At 33.7% G+C, this 19,169-nt stretch overlaps 1 protein-coding gene across 1 annotated transcript in view; it reads right to left on the bottom strand.

The window, feature by feature from the left end:
- LOC145296745 (glycine dehydrogenase (decarboxylating), mitochondrial-like) overlaps positions 1-19,169 on the bottom strand; it is a 167,808-nt gene that overhangs the window by 55,782 nt on the left and 92,857 nt on the right. Inside the window, exons 6-9 of the mRNA XM_080142778.1 lie at positions 16,122-16,269; positions 15,718-15,914; positions 6,131-6,227; positions 438-543 (exon numbers count right to left, since the gene is read on the bottom strand). Coding sequence (XP_079998904.1) covers positions 438-543; positions 6,131-6,227; positions 15,718-15,914; positions 16,122-16,269 — 548 coding nt within the window. The remainder of the gene's footprint in view (positions 1-437; positions 544-6,130; positions 6,228-15,717; positions 15,915-16,121; positions 16,270-19,169) is intronic.

Here is a 19,169-nt window from a genome sequence, read left to right as displayed (position 1 = left end):
CCGTGGCCATGACGACTAAATGGTTGGCTTTTTTTCACCCCCTTTTCCTCTTAGCGTTACAGATTCAATCCGACTACTGCGGCTATTTTTTTTCTTGCTGCTGTTTTCATTTTTTTTTTTGTTTCTTTGCGTACTCACTCAATTGAAACATTTTTCTTTTTTTTAGGGCTCAGTTGCTAAATACTCGCTAATAATATATATAATATAATATATATAATACTGATTTCAAAAGTTCAAAAAAACAAATATGACTAGGTATTACAATTTTGTAGTGATGGAAAATGTATCAAATATTGTTTTTGGGTTGTTCAGTATAAAAAAAAAAAAGGTTGGAAACCACTGCTCTAACACTCAAGCTGTATCCTTAAAATAAAATTATCTGTTACTAAATATTTTTAGCTTCAATTTGGATAAAAGAAATAAATTGAAGAAGGTACCTTCCTGGAGCAGCAAAGCAGCATAATGTATTCTCTCCCCAATCTGCTTCAATCCTGCAGGTCCATGGTAAATGGCAAACAAGGCAGCCATATTGGCTAGCAAAGCCTAGAAATTTATTAAAAATGAAAAATTAAATTTAGATGTCAATCATGATTCATTTGGTGACAGAGGGAACTTTATAAACTATGTTAATTTTTAAAACAAAAGCTTAAACAAGAACAAAATACTGAATCAAATCAAAACCTGAATTTTCGAGATGATTGATTGTTCATATTATTTTGATTCTTCAGACTACTCATCTTGAATGTTATTTGCACAATGTTTTGGTTGATGCAAACTCATACCTTCTTTTGCAAAATAAAACATGGTGGCTTAAGATGGCTCCCCACGTGTGTTTTAAATTCAACTTTTTTTTTTTTTTTTCCAAATTTTTTTTTCATTCCAAAGATGTAATAATAAATAGTGATATGTACATCTAGAAACAAAAAAATTCAGAAAATAACACTCAAGATGAGAACAATCGTCCAAAGAATCCCCTCCCCCCAACTATCCAACAACCTTAACATTGTTTACGGAGAAGGCTAATCTGATGGTCAAGTAGTTCACTTTCAATTCCACTTTAAACCCAATAAACCATTTCCTCCCAAATTTCTTTGCGGACAAAGGTCACACTCGATGATCTGAAAATCAACACTTCTCATGTTCATGTTATAAAAACCTAGACACCTAGAAGGTATGTGGGCCTGATCTCATCTTTGCTACACTATTAAGAAAAAACTACTGAGGTTGATCTAATTCTCTCCAAATTACTCAAATGCCTTACTAAACCTTGCTTTCCTGACTGCTGGAAAATTGCTTCTGTATCACCAGTTTTCAAAAATTCTGATGAAAGAATGGATCCATTAATTTATTTCCCCATTACCCTCCTCCCTCTTTTCGCTCCAAATCTTAATCAATAAAACATGAGTCACCCGCCTCATCTATAAATATAAAAGTGAAAATGTGTGTATGTATGTATGTTCGCTTTTTGTGTATGTCTGTAAAAGGCTTTTTTCCGAGAAGCGGTCGGTCGGCTCACAACTTCTTAAAACTTTTATATCACATATAAATCATAATATCTACGAGTTAACAACGGAGGTCGCCTGTCTATTTAATTTGCTCAACTTTGGGAAGATAAATATTCAACAGTTTTCGCTCGCCGCATGTGGATTAGGCTTTTTCGTATAATAAAAGCGACACTAATTCTGGCAGTATTTTTCCGGTCGCGATCACCGGAAATGTCCGAAAGCAATCAGCTTTGATCAATGTGGAAATATTTTCCTTATATCAGACAATTGCTATTCAATTTGGACAATCCCCTTTTCATGGTTTCCCCCACAACATCTTGGGGAAACAGAAAATGAATAAAAAGCTGCCCTGCAGTAAATACTGGCCCGCAGTCAAAGTTGACCTCATTAAGTAATAACAACGTGCACCTGCCAATTCTAAATAGTTAAATAAATTCAAACATGTTTCCGTTAGTATTTCACGGTGGCCCAATGGTTAACATCGCACGTTTTTTTTTCACACTTTAATTTCCAACTTTGCCTCAAGGGTTTGGGTTCGATCCTCATACTCAAACAAAACTTTTTATTTTATTTTATTTTAACCCCCCCCCCGGAAGTTTGATTTACCCAAAAACAAACACACCTCCAAACACCCGGGCAACGCTGGGTACCCCCGGCTATATAAAAGCGAAAATGTGTGTATGTGTGTATGTATGTATGTGTGTTTGTATGTCTTGCAAAAACTTTTGACACGGGTCACGGATTTTTGCCAGATAGGTATCATTTTAAAGTTCCACTCTTCGCCCAACAAATATTGAAAAATTGGCCAAAAACTTTAATTCTTTCACCCTAAAATCATCAGTTTTGTACAGGGAGGGGTGCCGAAAAAATCGTTCCTTCATTTTCTCTGCTCCTGCTACTACGACAATGACGTCATGTTTGACCTAGAAAACGTTCGCGTTAGTTTCAACCACCTGCAAGTGTTTTTAAAGGTTTAATTTTATCCGTTATTAAGTGTATGTCTCTTTGGCGTAGGGGTAACATGTCGGACATTTTTTTCCGCCTTAGCCTCGATGTTTTGGGTTTGAGCCTGTCTTTCTACCTAAACTTTTTTTCCTCTTTTACACCTTTTTTTTTTACGTTTGTTCACTGTTTTGCTTTATTTTGGTTTTTCCAATTTTTCTTAACATCGTGTTTTTTTTTTATAATATTAAAACAGGGTCACCCTCTCCTACATACACACCCCCAAACACCCGGGCAATGCCGGGTACCCCCGCTAGTCTATATATATAAAAGACAAAATGTGTGTGTGTGTATGTATGTATGTGCACTTTTTATGGATGTCCGCAAAAGGCTTTTTTCCCGGGGGGATGCTCGCTCGGCTCACTCATTATCACGTCTAAATCATAATATCTACGAGTTAACGGGGGGGGGGGGGGGGTTGCCTGTCTATTTAATTTGCCAAACTTTGAAAAGCTAAATATTCCAGATTTTTGGATCCCCACGTGTTGCTTTCGTTTTTTTCGTATAAAAAAAGCGAAACTCGATTTGAATAGCCACCTCCCCGGCCCACAGCCAGTGGTCTCCAGAAAGCGTTGCATGGCTATGAAGAAACAACTGTTATTTTTTTAAAAATAAAGACCAACTTTAATGTATATTAATAAGCCGTCTACAAAAGTTTTTCCTTTCTCTTTTCTTTCTTGATTCCGTCACCCAACAGGATAGACAAAAGCGCCACCGTTTGTGTAAGTCACATTCTGCATTAGCTTCGCCACAGACTTGAAAATGACCGTATTATAGACAGCTGGAAAGCAGTCCCATGGTACTGTTTCCTGGGTAGGAGAGGAGGGGTTATGAAATTGTGTGTATGCACAAACACTAAAAAGAAAGTAATATTTGATATGAAAAGTACATACACTTTATTAACAGGAATTGGAAAAAATATTGGAATCGTTTCATCACTAACATTACCAGACACCATAATGTTCAGCGCTGGACACGGTGCACACTGCCAATTGATTTGATACTCATAGTCTTTAAATCAGTAATAAGTACATTTCTCCTATGTTCATCAAAATAAAACTTATATAACTGGATTCACAATAAAATTTACTTTAAAATGGTATTTTAATATTTTTGTTGTGATTTGTATATTTGAAGAAATCGCTATTTAAATCAGACTTAACGATAAAACATGCCAGCATAACACACCTGCTGGCAGTAGATCACATTTTGCAAATAAGTGGTCGGGATGTGTTCACGTAAATTCTCGAAGCAGAAGTTTTACCCGTCAACAACATTTCTAGTTGTTTTAACTAATCAGGGAAAAGATTGTCTTTGCTATGGAATTTGAACACGACATGTGCATCTTTTCAGTCAAAAGTTAGATCATCTCCAAGTTGAGGCTCTTTTGTCCTAAAAGTTGAAAAGAATTGGATAAAACTTTTTTATGCATTGATAGAAATAGTGGCAAAAGCACATAACATAAAAAAAATTTTTGCGTGTGATGCGCACAAAATTTTTTTATAAACAAAACGTTTGTCACCTGACGTACGAATATAAAATATTTTTTTATTTTTGTTATTTAGAAAACATTTTTTGTTTTATGAGTTCTTGACTGTTAACTTGTGAACTTTATCCCAGGTTTTCTGTAGATAGTTAAATTCAAATTTTATGTTATCTTTTTTATTATTATTACTAAATTGTTAGGTGAAAATACAGAATAATTCCCCTCCTATTTTATGAATGGATTTCTAAATAAGAACATTATTTCAGTATGGTAACATAAGTGCATAAGTACCAAAAGTTAGTTTGTATAAAAAAAAAAATGAAACGCGTTTAAACAGATAAGAATGTTCAATATAACAAATAAGACATCCAAAAAATATTATAATATAAATATGTATAACAATTATATTCTGTTACTGTTCAATGATAAATACTGAAAATTTCATTAAAATTGAATGATTTCCTGAATTTTGTTAAAACATTTAAGTGGTGGTGGGGGGTTGCAACTCTAAAACAGAGTCCCCCAAACTTCTAAAATGCTTTATTTAGAAACCCATTCTTAGAATGAGATAAAGTGTTTTATAACTATTCTGTACTTTCCCTTAACAATTCAATTAAAAATTATAATTATATTGTATTAACATTATTTAGAAACCTATTCTTAACAAGGGGGGAGGTTGTTTTGTAACAATTCTGTACCTTCAATTAACAATGTAATAAAAAAAAAGATACCATAAAACTTAAATTTAATTTGAAAATTGTACTACAAAAATAATGCTGTAATTTTGTTTTATTTCGTTAAAAATTGTTTTCAGTTAATTTTAATTCAAACGGCTTCACTAGACATCACTTGATTTATTTAAGTAAAAAACACTTAAATAAGTTAAAACACACAAATCACTTATCCAGTAAAATAAAAAAATAACTTACCTTGCCTATGATAATATTTATTGGGTTTGTTTTACCATCCAGAGGTATAAAAAAAGTTGTCAAAGAACAAATATATAACAAATGTTATCAATGGCAAGAAAAGTTACTCTTCTACCTACCGCGATAAATTTTTTGGTGTTGTAAATGTTTAATCTGTTCAAAAAGTAAGTAGTGCCAAGCGTTAAAAAGAAAAAATTGCTGTGATGTCTTTTGAAATCTTTCAAGTATTGACAATGACTCAATAAAATTTATACAAAATAGTAGTAGAAACCCACCCAGTAATTGTCACAACAACTTGAAGTCATTGAAATGAAACTTAATTATCTTAATTAGTTTAATGTACTTGAAAACATAATTATACAAAATTTCCATTCATTCATTAAATGAAAGGAAATTTTCTTTAATTTTAATGTTTTCAAGCACAAGCCATATTTTGTTAATAATTTCTTTGAATTGTGTCGTGGTGACCATCGTGGATTTCCTGGTCGTCATCTTGGGATTTTTTATGATGTGATAATGAGAAATGATAATGTCCATCAGAATAATATGATGAAGCCTTTCCTCTCCTTTTTTCTTAGCTGTTTTATGATGTTTCTACTTAAAGCTGTTAAAATGAAACTGAAATATGTTATTTAGTATGCTAATTAGTCCGTAAGTTACCAAGTGAGATGGTCATAGAGCCAACTTAACCTTCATGGTATTATGATAATATGTTCAAAATTTTATCATAATACTTTAAAAAGATCTGAAGATACAGCTTTTTAAATATGGGTTAGTCTATAAATTGTGCAAACTTCCTAACATTTTTCAGTCACAAGCCTATATGCATTTGAACAGGACTGACTTAAGATAAAATGTCCAGTGAACCACACATTTTTTGATACTTTGAATGATCATAATTCCATTTATAATGGGATAATTTAAAAAAAAAAAAAAAAAAAAAAAAGATAATATTTCTTTGTTTCATATGCTCTTTTCAATAATGCTTGATTTGAGTTTATTTAATGAAAAGAAAAAATGGTGTGGTATTGCTACTAATATGTATACAAACACATATAGAGTTTTATTGAAAAAAAATTATTTAAATGACAAATTGAATTGATGAAATTATTTTTTTTCTTTTTGTTGATTTATTTATGCACTTCAGGAGGAAAAAATCCTTTTGCTAATTACAGCAAAAGAATACTAGTAATGAAAAGAAACCTTACTTGTGCAGTGCAAATGTTGCTAGTAGCTTTATCCCTACGGATATGCTGCTCTCTTGTCTGTAAGGCCAAACGATAGGCAGGGTTTCCACTAGCATCTCTAAAGAAATGAAAAAAAAAAAAAAAACACATGAAAGGTTGCCTAATATTGAAAGACAAAATATAAATATACAAGCTGTCCCTACTGAGGATTTTTAATTTCATTTTTGTTTTGAATTTTCTTTTAAAACTATGACGTCTATTGTTTATTTTCTCAAATTATATTTTCTTTTTTAAATACAATTTGGAAAGTTAAATCTAATTATTACAATATCGCTTGAACCAAATTGTTATAAAACTATAATCAATTTCGTTATGGTAATAGTCAGCTAACATACTTCCTAACTCCTGGCATGGTTGCTAGCGGAAGCAATGACACAGCAAATCACTTCCTTTGCTTTTTTTTTCTCTCATACCTATATCTCCCCTACGCATCTACTCTATTTTTTTTTATGTTTTTCCTACAGTTCTTTTTTTTTTTATTTAATAATCAGTGAAAAGTTTTTTTTTAATTAAGAATTATTGAAATTACGGGATAGAACTTGTTATCCTAAAGAAAACAACACTACAGCTTTATTTTAAAACTTATTGAAAAAAAAATCAATTTGATTGAACCAGTGGATCACCACTCTTCATAAAATCCATGTACACTTTGGTGTTGACTTTCAAGCCGACTTTAAACATGTGAGGTGAAAGGATGTGGACTTCACATGAAACCACACCAAAGACCATGACCGGAAACTTTGTTTTCATCATCCTGGGTTTGTCCCTGTTATTCGTGACAATCCAGCGATACACTTTGAGAGTGCTGGCAATGGTCCTGTTGTCATAACTTAGATTGATAAAGAGCACAAGTTATACAGCGGAACATCTCCAATCTCGCTTGTTGAACATTGTCGCTTTCAGACATGATAGGTTCCTATCGCTCTTGAGATTTGTCCGTAACTGGCCAACTAGTAGATGGTTTGCAGCAAAAAAAAGAAAAACCCAGTTTTCATCAAACAGAAATGGAATCATGTCGTCTTTTCTAGGGTGAAAATTTTATCATTCTACCCTGTAGTTTTATTTTTTCTTTAAAGAATTATTGAAAACAGTTTTTAAAATCTTTTAAAACTATTTTGGTATATTATGTATTGAATATGTTTTTTTTATGATGCTCGAAAATTTAGTATTTTGATTTCAATAATTTTATTTTTATACTTTTACATACATTCAAATAAAAACCTTATTTTTAAGATTTAAAAAAAAAACAACTATTTTTATAAATTCATAAACATATTTTCTATAAAATTTCCAATACAATAAAAACTTATTTTTAAAATTTTGTGATTAAAAGGACAAATAAAAACAAATTGTGTTATTTTTATCTGTATTTGTTAATTTTTATTGTATACTTTTCAATAATGTCCTTTTCTTATATTTTATTCAATAAATCACTTCACAATAGAAATACTGAAGAACAATAAAAGTGAAGGAACTGATTTGTCCCCACTTTCAGTAGCAGCCACACTAGAAGTTAGGAAGTATGTTAGCTGACTATAACATTGGTGATAATCCTAAAATTGTTTAAATGAATAATTCTCTCCTGTGGTTGAAACCAAGTAAAGTTTTGTAAGATATATTTTGTGCTCTCTTTCTATCTATCTATCTATCCTAATGAGCCTTCTTCTTAACTAATGAAATGATAGCTTTCTTCTTGTGAAATCGTCTTGCTTTAATAAACTTCTCAAACTGACCTTTACTTCAGATCTGAAAAGATTGATATCAAATCTGTTACTAAGTTTGTTGGATAAATGTTTGGATCATCCTACTGCTCCAGACACTATCTCAGTCCTCATGCAATCCTCTACCTGTATATTCGTCATACGCCCTAACATTACACCGGGGGGGGGGGGGGTACCCATCCGGTAGTGCTATGCCGGAAGTACGCGAGTTGACTATAACAGAATATTTTAGTATCTGCTTATAAAATTAATGCCTGTAGATGACTTCCAGAATATTTAATCTTAACATGTAAGGATTTGCTAAGAATTTTAAAACCAGTCTAAATATAGCCAAATTCCTTTCAAAAGTTCTCCAAAGGTTCAAAGTAATTCCTTTTTTTTTTTTTCTTTCTACAACTATTGACAAAAGTTTAGGCACTTCTTCATTATAATAGCAAAATTCGAAAATTAAAATATTGAATTTCAAGTAAAACCAATGGTATCTACTTTATTGTCATGTCACAGTTATGAACATATCCAAAAACTAAGAAAAACGATAAGGTAGAAAATCAATTATTAATGACAATAGTTTTTGAAGACAATTAGTGAAACAATTTTGGCCTAAGATTTTCAGGTTTCAGAAAATAATTACTTCCCTTTGGTTACATTTCAAACTCTCCATTTTTTTTTTCCTTTTGTAAAACTCAATTTTTGCCAATTGTCTTCAAAAACTATTTTCATAAATAATTTTCCAAAATAATTTTCCACTATCGTTTTTCATAATTTTTGGACATGTTCAGTAGTAGACATAACAATTAAGTTGATACCATTGGTTTTACTTGCAATTCAATTTTTCAATATTCGCTCTAATAATGAAGAATCAAAGCTTAAAATAGTTGACTTGTTTATGAAGAAACCGAAATGCATTTTGGTAGATTTAATTTCGTCAATTTTTTTTTTTTTTTCAATTTTTAAAAATATTCTAGTTACTTTATGCTACTGCATTTTTTACAGCTATTAATAGTAAATAAAAAATTATAAGTCACATAGAGACGAGAAGCACACATGCAGACATTTCATAATTCTATTAATATACAGATGAAGATGAATACAATTTGTCATTTAACAGAAAATTCAAGAAGAGCAAATACATTTATGAATAGATTAAAACACTGAATTTAGGAAAATGATATTGATAGATGTGGAGGCATTAGTATATATTAACATTTTGTAGTAGAATATGGTTGTTGGAATTTGGTTTGACTATAAAGAAACGAACAAGATATTTATTGAAATGACATTTCAGTTCAAAGAAAGAAATTGTTTTAAGACTTCAAAGTTAATTTCTTTGCCTTGTAAAAAAAAAAAAAAAAAAAATTGAAACATGCATGGCCCCCATGAGTTAACAGTGAACGAAGCATAAAAATAATGGTCAAGTTCAACACCCCCCCCCCCTTATTTAGCCCCCAAAGTCCCCAGGGGACGTCAAATCCTGGTGAAAATGAACAAATGGTGCAGTTTTAGGCCTTAACATATGTAAATTTGAGTTCTGCACCATGCAAAGAAAGAAAGTCCATCATTTGCCCCCCGCCCCTCATTTAGTCCCAAAAATCCCCAAGGCCTTAACATATTTAAATTCGAGTTCAGCACCATGCAAGAATGCTAAATAAACATACACAGAAAATTTTGGACAAATATGGTAAAATAGTCCCAAAAATGGAGTGTTTTTATTAGCCCTAAAAGAGCCTCTGGGGCACACCCAAGAGTTATTGCAAAGTATAGACAAACACAATTATAAAGAAATCAGTTACAACTTTTCAGAAAGTTTTATAAAAATCCAAGGCATCAATTTTTTTAATAAGCACAAAAATGTCAATTCTGACCATTTTAACCCGAAAGGCACCCTTAGAGGGGGGGGGGGGCAACAAAGTTTTCCTGGAAAATCCGTTCTGTTACTTTTTTACTCATATCATGTTTAATGTTTGTGCAAAATTAAAAAAAATTCCTAGGTGTAGTTATTGAGAAAAGTGCGGACAGATGAACGGATGAGGGTGAATTTACAGGTCCACCGCCTTTTGTCGGGGAACCAAAAAACAATAATTTGGATCTTTGTTTTTTTCTACCAACTTGAAATTGTGTTGGGCTTTATATTAATTTAAATAGTCATCACTTTCGGTATATTGATTCAAGGGCAGTAACTCCTCTGTAATCTGATATTAATAGTTATTCAACACATTCTTCAAGCCACATCCCATACAAAGCAGACCAAGATCCAAAGCATGCACTCTTTGTTGGACCAGCACTGTCTGGGAAATGTTTGCTATATGGGAGATTTCCAAAGGATCTACTATATTGCAAAAGTGTGAAAAAGGTTAATCATTCATCACTTCAAAGACATATGCCAAAGGGACCAGAAAGTCCGAAATATTTTACTTAACTCAAACTGTCAACTACACTGCTTGGCACGATATTGTTCACAAAAGAATTATGGAGAGGATCAGGAAAGGTTGGCTCAAAGCAAAGACCAAAGAAGAAATTCTAATGTAATTATTGCAACTGAGTAATTCTGCTTTATCTATGCTTGTAATAAAGGGATCCAGTAAAGATTAGAAGATCAGAAGACAAAGATTGGCGAAAATTTCAAGTAACACCTGTTGTTTGACCTTGACATTGCCGGTGGTTGTTTGTAAAATCACCAAATAGCAGACATGGTCGAATGTTCGCGAGTAAGATTAAAAAAAAAATATATATGTACAAAACTTTTTAAGATTTAAAAGAAAATATATATATTACAAAACATTTTCTTTTACAAAACTTAAGGATAAAAAAAAACATTTTTCTATTTACACAAAACTTTTTAGTGTAAGTAACAAAACGAACGTAAATTTAAAATATATTTAAATAAATAGGTATCTTTCTGAGTGCGTTTTTTTTAAACATATTTACAGAACTTCAATAAAACTAATAATAATAATAATAATTATAATAAAAATTTCAAAAATAAAAAAAATGAACTATATTAATTACAAAATATTAGAACCTGAAAATTTCGGACACTAAACTTGTACTTAATTTGTCTTTATGGAGAAGTAAGCAAATAGCAATTTCTTTTTTTTTTTTTTTAATAAAAATGAAAATTATAAAAAGATTTGTATCTTGTGATACTACACTTCATCTTTATAAAAATAAAAGTTATAAAAGATATGTGAATAAAATATATTTTTTAAAATCTCAATTGTTTTGCTTATGCTTGTGATTTTATTATGCATAAAAATTGCCTCGGTCTAGAAGGATTTCTCCTTCACTGACTACCTACATACATCGCACTTGAAATAAATATTACATTGTATTAAAAACGCACAAAGAAAGATAAAAAACAAAACAAACAAGAAACAAAAAAAAAAACACACTGTACATAAAAATTAATCTTGGTCGCAAAAATCTGAATATTTGTTTCTGCCATTAAAAAGTTTGGTTATAATAATTTTATTTAAATTTTTTTTTTTAATTATGTATTTTTTAATTGGCATCATCCGAAATTCTCAGTTATAACGTTGGTTTATTTATTTGGTATTAGTTTACAACCTGCCCCAGTGTAGTATAAACCCCCTCTAACCACCCAATGTTAAGAACGGCTTTTGAAGTTGGGGGCGTTTATTCCGAAAGCTGTTCTTAACATAGGGAGATTGAAGTGTTTATAATATGTTGGGTACGTCGTAAAAATTTACCATTTATTTATTTATATTATTATCTATTTATTTAAAAGTTCTGTAAATATATAAAAAGAACGCACTAAGAAAGACACCCATTTATTTAAATATATATATATTTTTTTTGCATAGGCATCACCACTTATCAAGGCCAAGAGGCCACTCAAGGATAAGTGTTAAAGAGCCCAGTAGAAATTGGACAATATAGTAATCGTTAGTAATGGAAATTCAGTAAATTTGTTAACAAGTGGAACGGCTCATCAAGAACTTGTTTACATTAGGCTTGAAGACAACCATATTGTAGTCAGCTGGAAAGCAGGAAAATGGAAGACAATTCCACAGGCGTGCAGTTCTAAGAAAGAAGCTTTGTTCATGGAATCTACGTTTAGGTTTAGGCACAGATAAAGAGGAGGAGGAATTATTGATAGTGTTTTCAGCTAGACGAGTGTTTCTTGTGAAAGTTTTGTGAGGGACCATAGACTGAAGCTCAGTCAAATACTTTCTATGAAAATAATGATACAGCAGAGACAAACTCACAACATCTCTTCTATGAGATAGAGGTTGCAGAGAAGAAAAAAAGTACATCTCTTATGAGGCTACGAAGTCTATTTTGAACTCTATCAAGGCAGAACAAGTCCTTTCTAGCAGCTCCTGCCCAGACGTGGCCACAGTACTTCATCCTTGGACGTACCTGGCTCTTATATAGATAGAGAATTGCATCAGTAAGATATCTACTGGATCGATAGAAAGATCCCACCATTTTTCCAATGGCTTTGGCAACAGATTTGATGTACGTGTTCCATTTAAGATCAGGAGTAAAGGTCAAGCCCAGAAGTTTGTCAAAACTTGAGGCCTCCTCAAGACGAGAACCATTCATTTCAATTGATGCCAGATGTGGATCAGAACATTGATGATGTAAAGAGAGAAGCTTGGTTTTAGATGCATTAAAAGTAACCAGCCACTCATTTCCCAATTGTACCACATGCTCAAGATCAGAGGAGAGAGAATCAGAGAGAACTTGGTCATTTACTGTCTTAGATGTGCTACCATAAATGGTAGTGTCATCAGCATAAATGTCTACAAATGATGTAAGGATGTGATTTGGAAGATCATTAATGTAGATCAGGAAAAGAGTTGGGCCCAGGATGGACCCCTGAGGGACTCCAGCATTATTACTGTAAGCTTCTGATTTTTGCCCATCAACTACTACTCTTATGAACCTATCAGAAAGAAATGATTTAATAATTGAGAAGACATTTCCAGCAATACCATAGCTAGAGATCTTGTGAAGTAAACCTTTATGCCATACCCTATCAAAGGCCTTAAATATGTCAAGAGCAATTGCCCTAGAAAGGTTGCCTCCGTCGAGAGATTCGCTAAACCTATGAGATATAACTGTAAGCATATCTGCTGTAGATCTAGCAGAACGGAAACCGTATTGCATGTCACTAAGAAGGTTATTTTTGCTGAGATGGTTATTACTTCTATATTTAACACAGATTCCCACAACTTATTCATGACGCACAGGAGACTTATTGGCCTGTACTGAGAGGGGGATGAGCGATCACTTGAATTCTTAAATACAGGGCATACTGATGAGGTTTTCCAGGGTGATGGGAAGCAATTCTCCTTAAGACAATGCTTAAACAGGTTTGTAAGTATGGGCGCTAGTTCTGGTTGAAGTTTTTTTGAGTACTATAATTGGAATACCGTCAGGGCCGGTTGCTTTACTAGAATCAAGGTTTTTGATTAGCTTGGAAACATCACGTACAGATATATGTATATCACATAGTGTTTTCTGATACAGGAGGAAATACTGGGGGTCGGCGGCCTTGGTCGCAAAGGGTAGAATCAGCTGCAAAGTTCTTGGCAAAGAGTTTGGCTTTGTCTGATGCTGACGAGATTACCTAAGGTCCATTGAGGATAGTTGGGATAGAGCACACGCTTCTGTTCAGGATTCTGTTTGCTAATTGTCAAAACTGGTGGGAACCAAGCCGCTGCTCAGCTACTTTGGACTTGACGGACTGAGAATACAACTCGCTTGCATTCTTTATTACTTTCTTATAATGGTTGCTGGCAGTCCTGAAAGCGCCTTTAGTTTCCATACATCTATTACGTTGGAAACAGTGGAAAAAGTGATTTCTGTGCGCAATGGCAGCAGCACATTCTGGAGAGAACCATGGCTAGCTGTTAGGTTTTTGCTGGAACTTTTTCGAGGGTATGAAGCAGTCTATACCTACAATTAACCATTCCGTCAGGTCTGATACTATAGAGGACACATCCTTTTTAAACATGGAATGCAGAGGTAGATCCGATATAAATGTACGGAAGCTATCCCAGTCAGCCTCAGTATATTGATATACTGTACGATGGAGAGGTACGTCTGGGAACTTATTACATCTCATTTTTATCTAAACTAATACAACAGAGTGGTCGGAAGATCCAAGAGGAGACAGAACAGAAACTGAACATAGTTCAGGGCAAGTTGTAAGAAAAAGGTCTAGTAGACTCGCATACTGGCCGTCATTATCGCGCACATGGGTGGGTTCGTGAACAATCTGAGTGAGGTCATAAGCAATGGAGAAATCATGACAGAACCTCCCCTCATCATCAGTCTTGTTTGAGTGGGTCAACCATTCCACGTTGTGAACATTGAAGTCTCCACATATGTGTATGTTAGCTGAAGGATAAGCAGATAGGACTTGGTCAATTTTCCCAGATATTCTTTTAAAGATAGTAACTCCACTGTTGTGGGGGCGATAGAGAGTAAATATAAATGCAGTGGTGTAAGCAAGTGCAATCCGGAAGCACATATAGGGTAAGTTAGGATCTTCTCTGGAGATGTCCCTACCACATGGAAAGCCATCTTTAATATAGGCACATATTCCATGCCCATGATGATCTTGGCAGTCAGATTTAGAAGTTAAGTTAGAGTATCCTTTAATTGCGAACTTATCTATTTTGTTTAAATACGTTCGTTTTGTTACTTACATTAAAAAGTTTTGCTTTTTTTTTTATCCTTAAAATTTTTGTAAATATTTAATATTAAAGAAAATGTTTTGTAAATATATATTTTTCTTTTAAATCTTTAAAAGTTTTATAAATATTTTTTTTTAAAAATCGTGCTCGCGAACAGTCGACCATGTCTGCTATTTGACGTGTTTACAAACAACCAACGGCAATATCAAGGTCAAACAACTGGCGTCACTTAAAAGGTTTGAATGTATATTTTTGAGATGATAAAGTTTTTGTATTATTTTCATACATCATTTTTTTCATATCTTGGTTGTTTTTTTTCAATAACGTTTCAGCCGATGTAAACTCTGACCATCTTCAAGTGTATTCGCACTGGACGTTTATAAGAGTAAAAAAAATGTTGGTTTTTTGCTTTTCCAATGAGCATAGCCATTAGAAATGAAAAACGTAAATAGTGCCAAGTCTATTTCTTTTTTTTTTTTTATAAATCTGGGTACATTCCGTTTTTTTTTAATATGATGAATGTATATTTTTTAGATGAGGATTGATAATTAGTTTTTGTATTATTTGGACTATTATTCTCATCTTGGTTGTTACATTCATCAAATCAAAAATACAGAATGAACTCGGATTTATTAAAAACAATTAATTTATAAGTATTTACTAACATTTCCTTGTGACATATTTTCTGTTAACGGTGATGCTGACTGTAGTACCTGTAACCAACAAATGAGGAAGAATCTAAGTATTAATTCTCAACCATGTGTGGTATGAGAGTTCTTTACACAAAATTTGGGGGTTGGCATCAAAGGCAATAAGCCTTGATCTAGAAATTAATTTCTTCTAAATGGAAATAATTCTGGTTTTAGATCTTTCTTATTTTTGGTCATGGAAATATTTGATGTGTTATCGGTTTAATAATATTGACTCAAAAATGTGCAGAGGATGAAGTTTAATCTTTGACAGATTTATTCAATAACTTACAGAGCAAAATGGTGATGTAGAAGCCGCTGTGATGCGAGACAGGTCTTGTTTACCTCTTAGACTGTAATGGAAGTCTTGCTTCTTCTTAAGGTCAATAACTTTCCCTTCTTCAGTCTAAAGGAACTAACTAATTTTGTTTATTTTTAGGCTGTACCTGATATGATGGTAATTTTCTTACCTGGTCAATCCAACAATTCGTCCAGGTATGGTTCTTTGAAAGGCAGTCTTTGTGGCCATGAAAGCTGCGTGTGGTCCACCATAACCAAGAGGAACACCAAACCTTTGGCTGGAGCCAATTGCAATGTCGGCACCCATCTCTCCGGGGCTCTTTAGGATTGTCATTGCCATAAGATCCGTGCAAAAAACTACAAGTGTCTGCAAAATACATTTTAAAGATTGAGTAAAGAGAGAGAGAAAAGAGTGCGAGAAAGAGAGGGATGATTGAAGGAGAAAGATAGGAATTAGAAAGCTGGCAGTGTTTCTCAAAAGATAAAATATATCACAGTGTTTTATAGATTGTTTTGCTTACTCAAAAAAAGCAAGTATTTACAAGAGAGAATCCATAATATTTCAAGAGCATACCTTATTTGCATGTGCCTTTTCAACAAGATGAGAAAAATCATTAATGTTTCCATTTGTGTCTGGATACTGAACGATGACACCACTGAATTGGCCAGAACTAAAATCCATTTCTTTCATATCTGTTGCAATCACTTCCAGTTTTAACATACTGCAGATAAAAAAAAAAAAAAGCAATATTTTTTTAAACAATAACACAATTTTTTCTGCAATTTATTTTGAAATGGTAGCTCATTTATTAATACTGACAATTATTTTTGTGTGAACAAATAATGACTGTGTTTTTTGTGAACAATTGTTTTAATAACACAATACTTTTTTTTTTCCTTTTCCTACATCTTTTATTTATTTTTTTTATAAATTTTATTATCATTTTGTTTTAGCTTGGAATAAAGCATTTTACCAGATGCCAGACATTGAACTGCTATCTTAAAATTCCAATCGAGAAACCTTTTTAAGATTATGACGGTCTTTATAAGTGTATTTATTTGTATCTCTCTTGCACATGGTTCACAAGCTATATTTACCAAGTGTTTTTTTTTTCTTCATGAGTGTAGTTGCTCTTACAATTACTAGAATGAGATTTTCCAAGATTCCAGTTTCTTTTCATGTCGTACACAAGACTTTGGTATTTTGTTATCTTTACTCTTTTAGATTTGTGTAACCAAGCATTATTGGGGCACTTACCAAGGTTGCTTCTTTCTCCTTGTCCCATATCACTGTCAGATAGCATTGGGGTTGGGGGGGGGGGGAATTTGTATTATTTTAAACTTGGCGGTTGTTTATTGGCCTAAAAACTGGAATTCTTTCAGCTATAATCGAAACCAAAACCAAAAACTTATGAAGAATTCTTGGTAAAATTATTTATTACAAGAAATGGAAGGTCATAACAATTAAACTAGTCACTCGGAAGAAAAAAATGATTTAAACTTGACACAAAATAACACGTACGCTATCGTATTACTATATAGCTATAGTGTTCATAATTACTTACCTCCTCACAAGGGCAAAATTTCACAGTGGGCCAGTTTTTAATGGAGAAAAGAAGTACTTGATTAAAAAAGATAAAAATTGACTCCGTCGAGAAGGACTTCTGCTTCACTGACCAACAACAGAATAGATAAAGTGTAGCAGCAGAACAGAAACTAGATTTTATCCCTCGTGTTTTTTTTTGTTTTTGTTTTTTTTTACACAGTGATCACCACTTATCAAGGCCCGGAAGCCACTCAGGGATAAGGGTTATTGCAAGTACATTACGTTAATGTGGAGATTTGATGAAGTGTTTAATTAAGGGGGCGGTTCATTGGGAATTTGTTAACATTGGACTTGAAGACATCCAAGTTGTAGTCCGGAGGGAAGCAGGCAGACGGAACAGAGTTCCACAGGCGTGCAGTTCTAAGAAAGAAGCTTTGTTCATGGAATCCGCGTTTTGATTTAGGCACAGATATAGAGTGGGGGAAATTTTTCACAGTGGATTCAGCTAGACGGGTGTTTTTCATGAAAGATTGGCGAGGGGAGACCAGAGATTGGAGTTCAGACGAGCACCTGCCATGGAAATAACGATAAAACAAGGATAGGCTTGCAACGTCTCTTCTGTGGGAGAGAGGTTGCAGGGTAGAGAAAAGGGCATCCCCCACTAAGCCACGAAGTCTATTTTGTACTATGTCAAGGCAGGATAGGCTGTTTTTAGCAGCTCCTGCCCAGATGTGGCAACAGTATTCCATCCTTTTCACTTACAAATGCACAAACCATTATACAGATTTTAGGTCATTTGTTGTGAAAAGAAAAAAAAAACACTCAAGCACAGATGTTAATTTATAAGACAGTTTATTAAAAAGATATTGCAGAAAAAAAATGATAGGTATGGGTTATTTGTGTGTGTGGGAAAGAGAGAAAGACAGATAGATGGACGGATAGTTCAGCTTGCTACACGGTTTCATAGACTTTCATTCTGAGTTTACTGGTGACACTAAGGCGTCACACAGATTTTTCCATTCAAACAAAACAAAAACAGACAATAACAGACCACAGGTTATACGAATAAGATGCAACTTGCTTTTGTACCTGGCAGAGGTACAATTAATGATATTCATTGGGTGTCGATGGCAGAAGAAGCATGGATGTGCAGGCAAGAGACTTCAAATCGTATTTGTGAACCTGGAGAAAACTTTTGACAGACCCCAGAGAAGTGCTATAGTGGGCAATGCAAAAAATAGGTGTAAAGGAGTGTCTCGTCCATCTTATGCAATGTATACAGACACTAATATTAAAGTGCAGGTGGATGACACTTACAGTAATATATTCAATGTTAAGGTTGGAATTCACCTGGACTCTGTCCTAAGTCTTCTACTTTTTCACCAAACGGTCTTATAAGTATTGTCAAGAGAATTCAGTTAGGTTATCCATGGGAGTTGCTCAATGATGATGATGATGATGATCTGGTTATTATTGCCAAGTTCTTGGAACAGCTACAAGATAAACTGAAAATATGGAAAACAAGTCTAGATGCTAAAGTTTAGAGAGAATTGCTGTGCTCATGAGGACTGGAGAATGAGCTTGCAAAAATATCAAAAAATGTCAGACACTAGACAAAGATGAAAAATAATGCTAAATGTAGAGAAATGAGAGGGAAGAAGAGGGCGCGGGTACGGAGAGACAGAGAGGGGGGAGACAGAGGGGAGGCGGCAGAAGAGACAGAGGGGAGGGGCGGAAGAGACAGAGGGGGGAAAACGGTAGAGACAGAGGGGGGAAAACGGTAGAGACAGAAGGGGAGGGGCGGAGAGACAGAAGGGGGAAAACGGTAGAGACAGAAGGGGAGGGGGCGGAGAGACAGGGGGGAAGCGGGAGAGACAGAGGGGCGGAAAGCGGGAGAGACAGAGGGGCGGAAAGCGGGAGAGACAGAGGGGCGGAAAGCGGTAGCGACAGAAGGCGAGAGAAAAACTCACATTTTGATGATGGAATGGATGATGAAAGTCTTGAAGGCTTAATTTATAACAAATCTCTTGAAATTATTAAAGACAACCTACATCTGAAAAACTAAACTGTCACTTA

Source organism: Euprymna scolopes, chromosome 17 (genome assembly GCF_053919585.1).
Source record: "Euprymna scolopes isolate OS-2025 chromosome 17, ASM5391958v1, whole genome shotgun sequence".
NCBI classification, from domain to species: Eukaryota; Metazoa; Mollusca; class Cephalopoda; order Sepiida; family Sepiolidae; genus Euprymna; species Euprymna scolopes.
The sequence above is the reverse complement of the archived record's forward strand: the minus strand, read 5'-3'. Positions and strand labels throughout refer to the sequence as shown.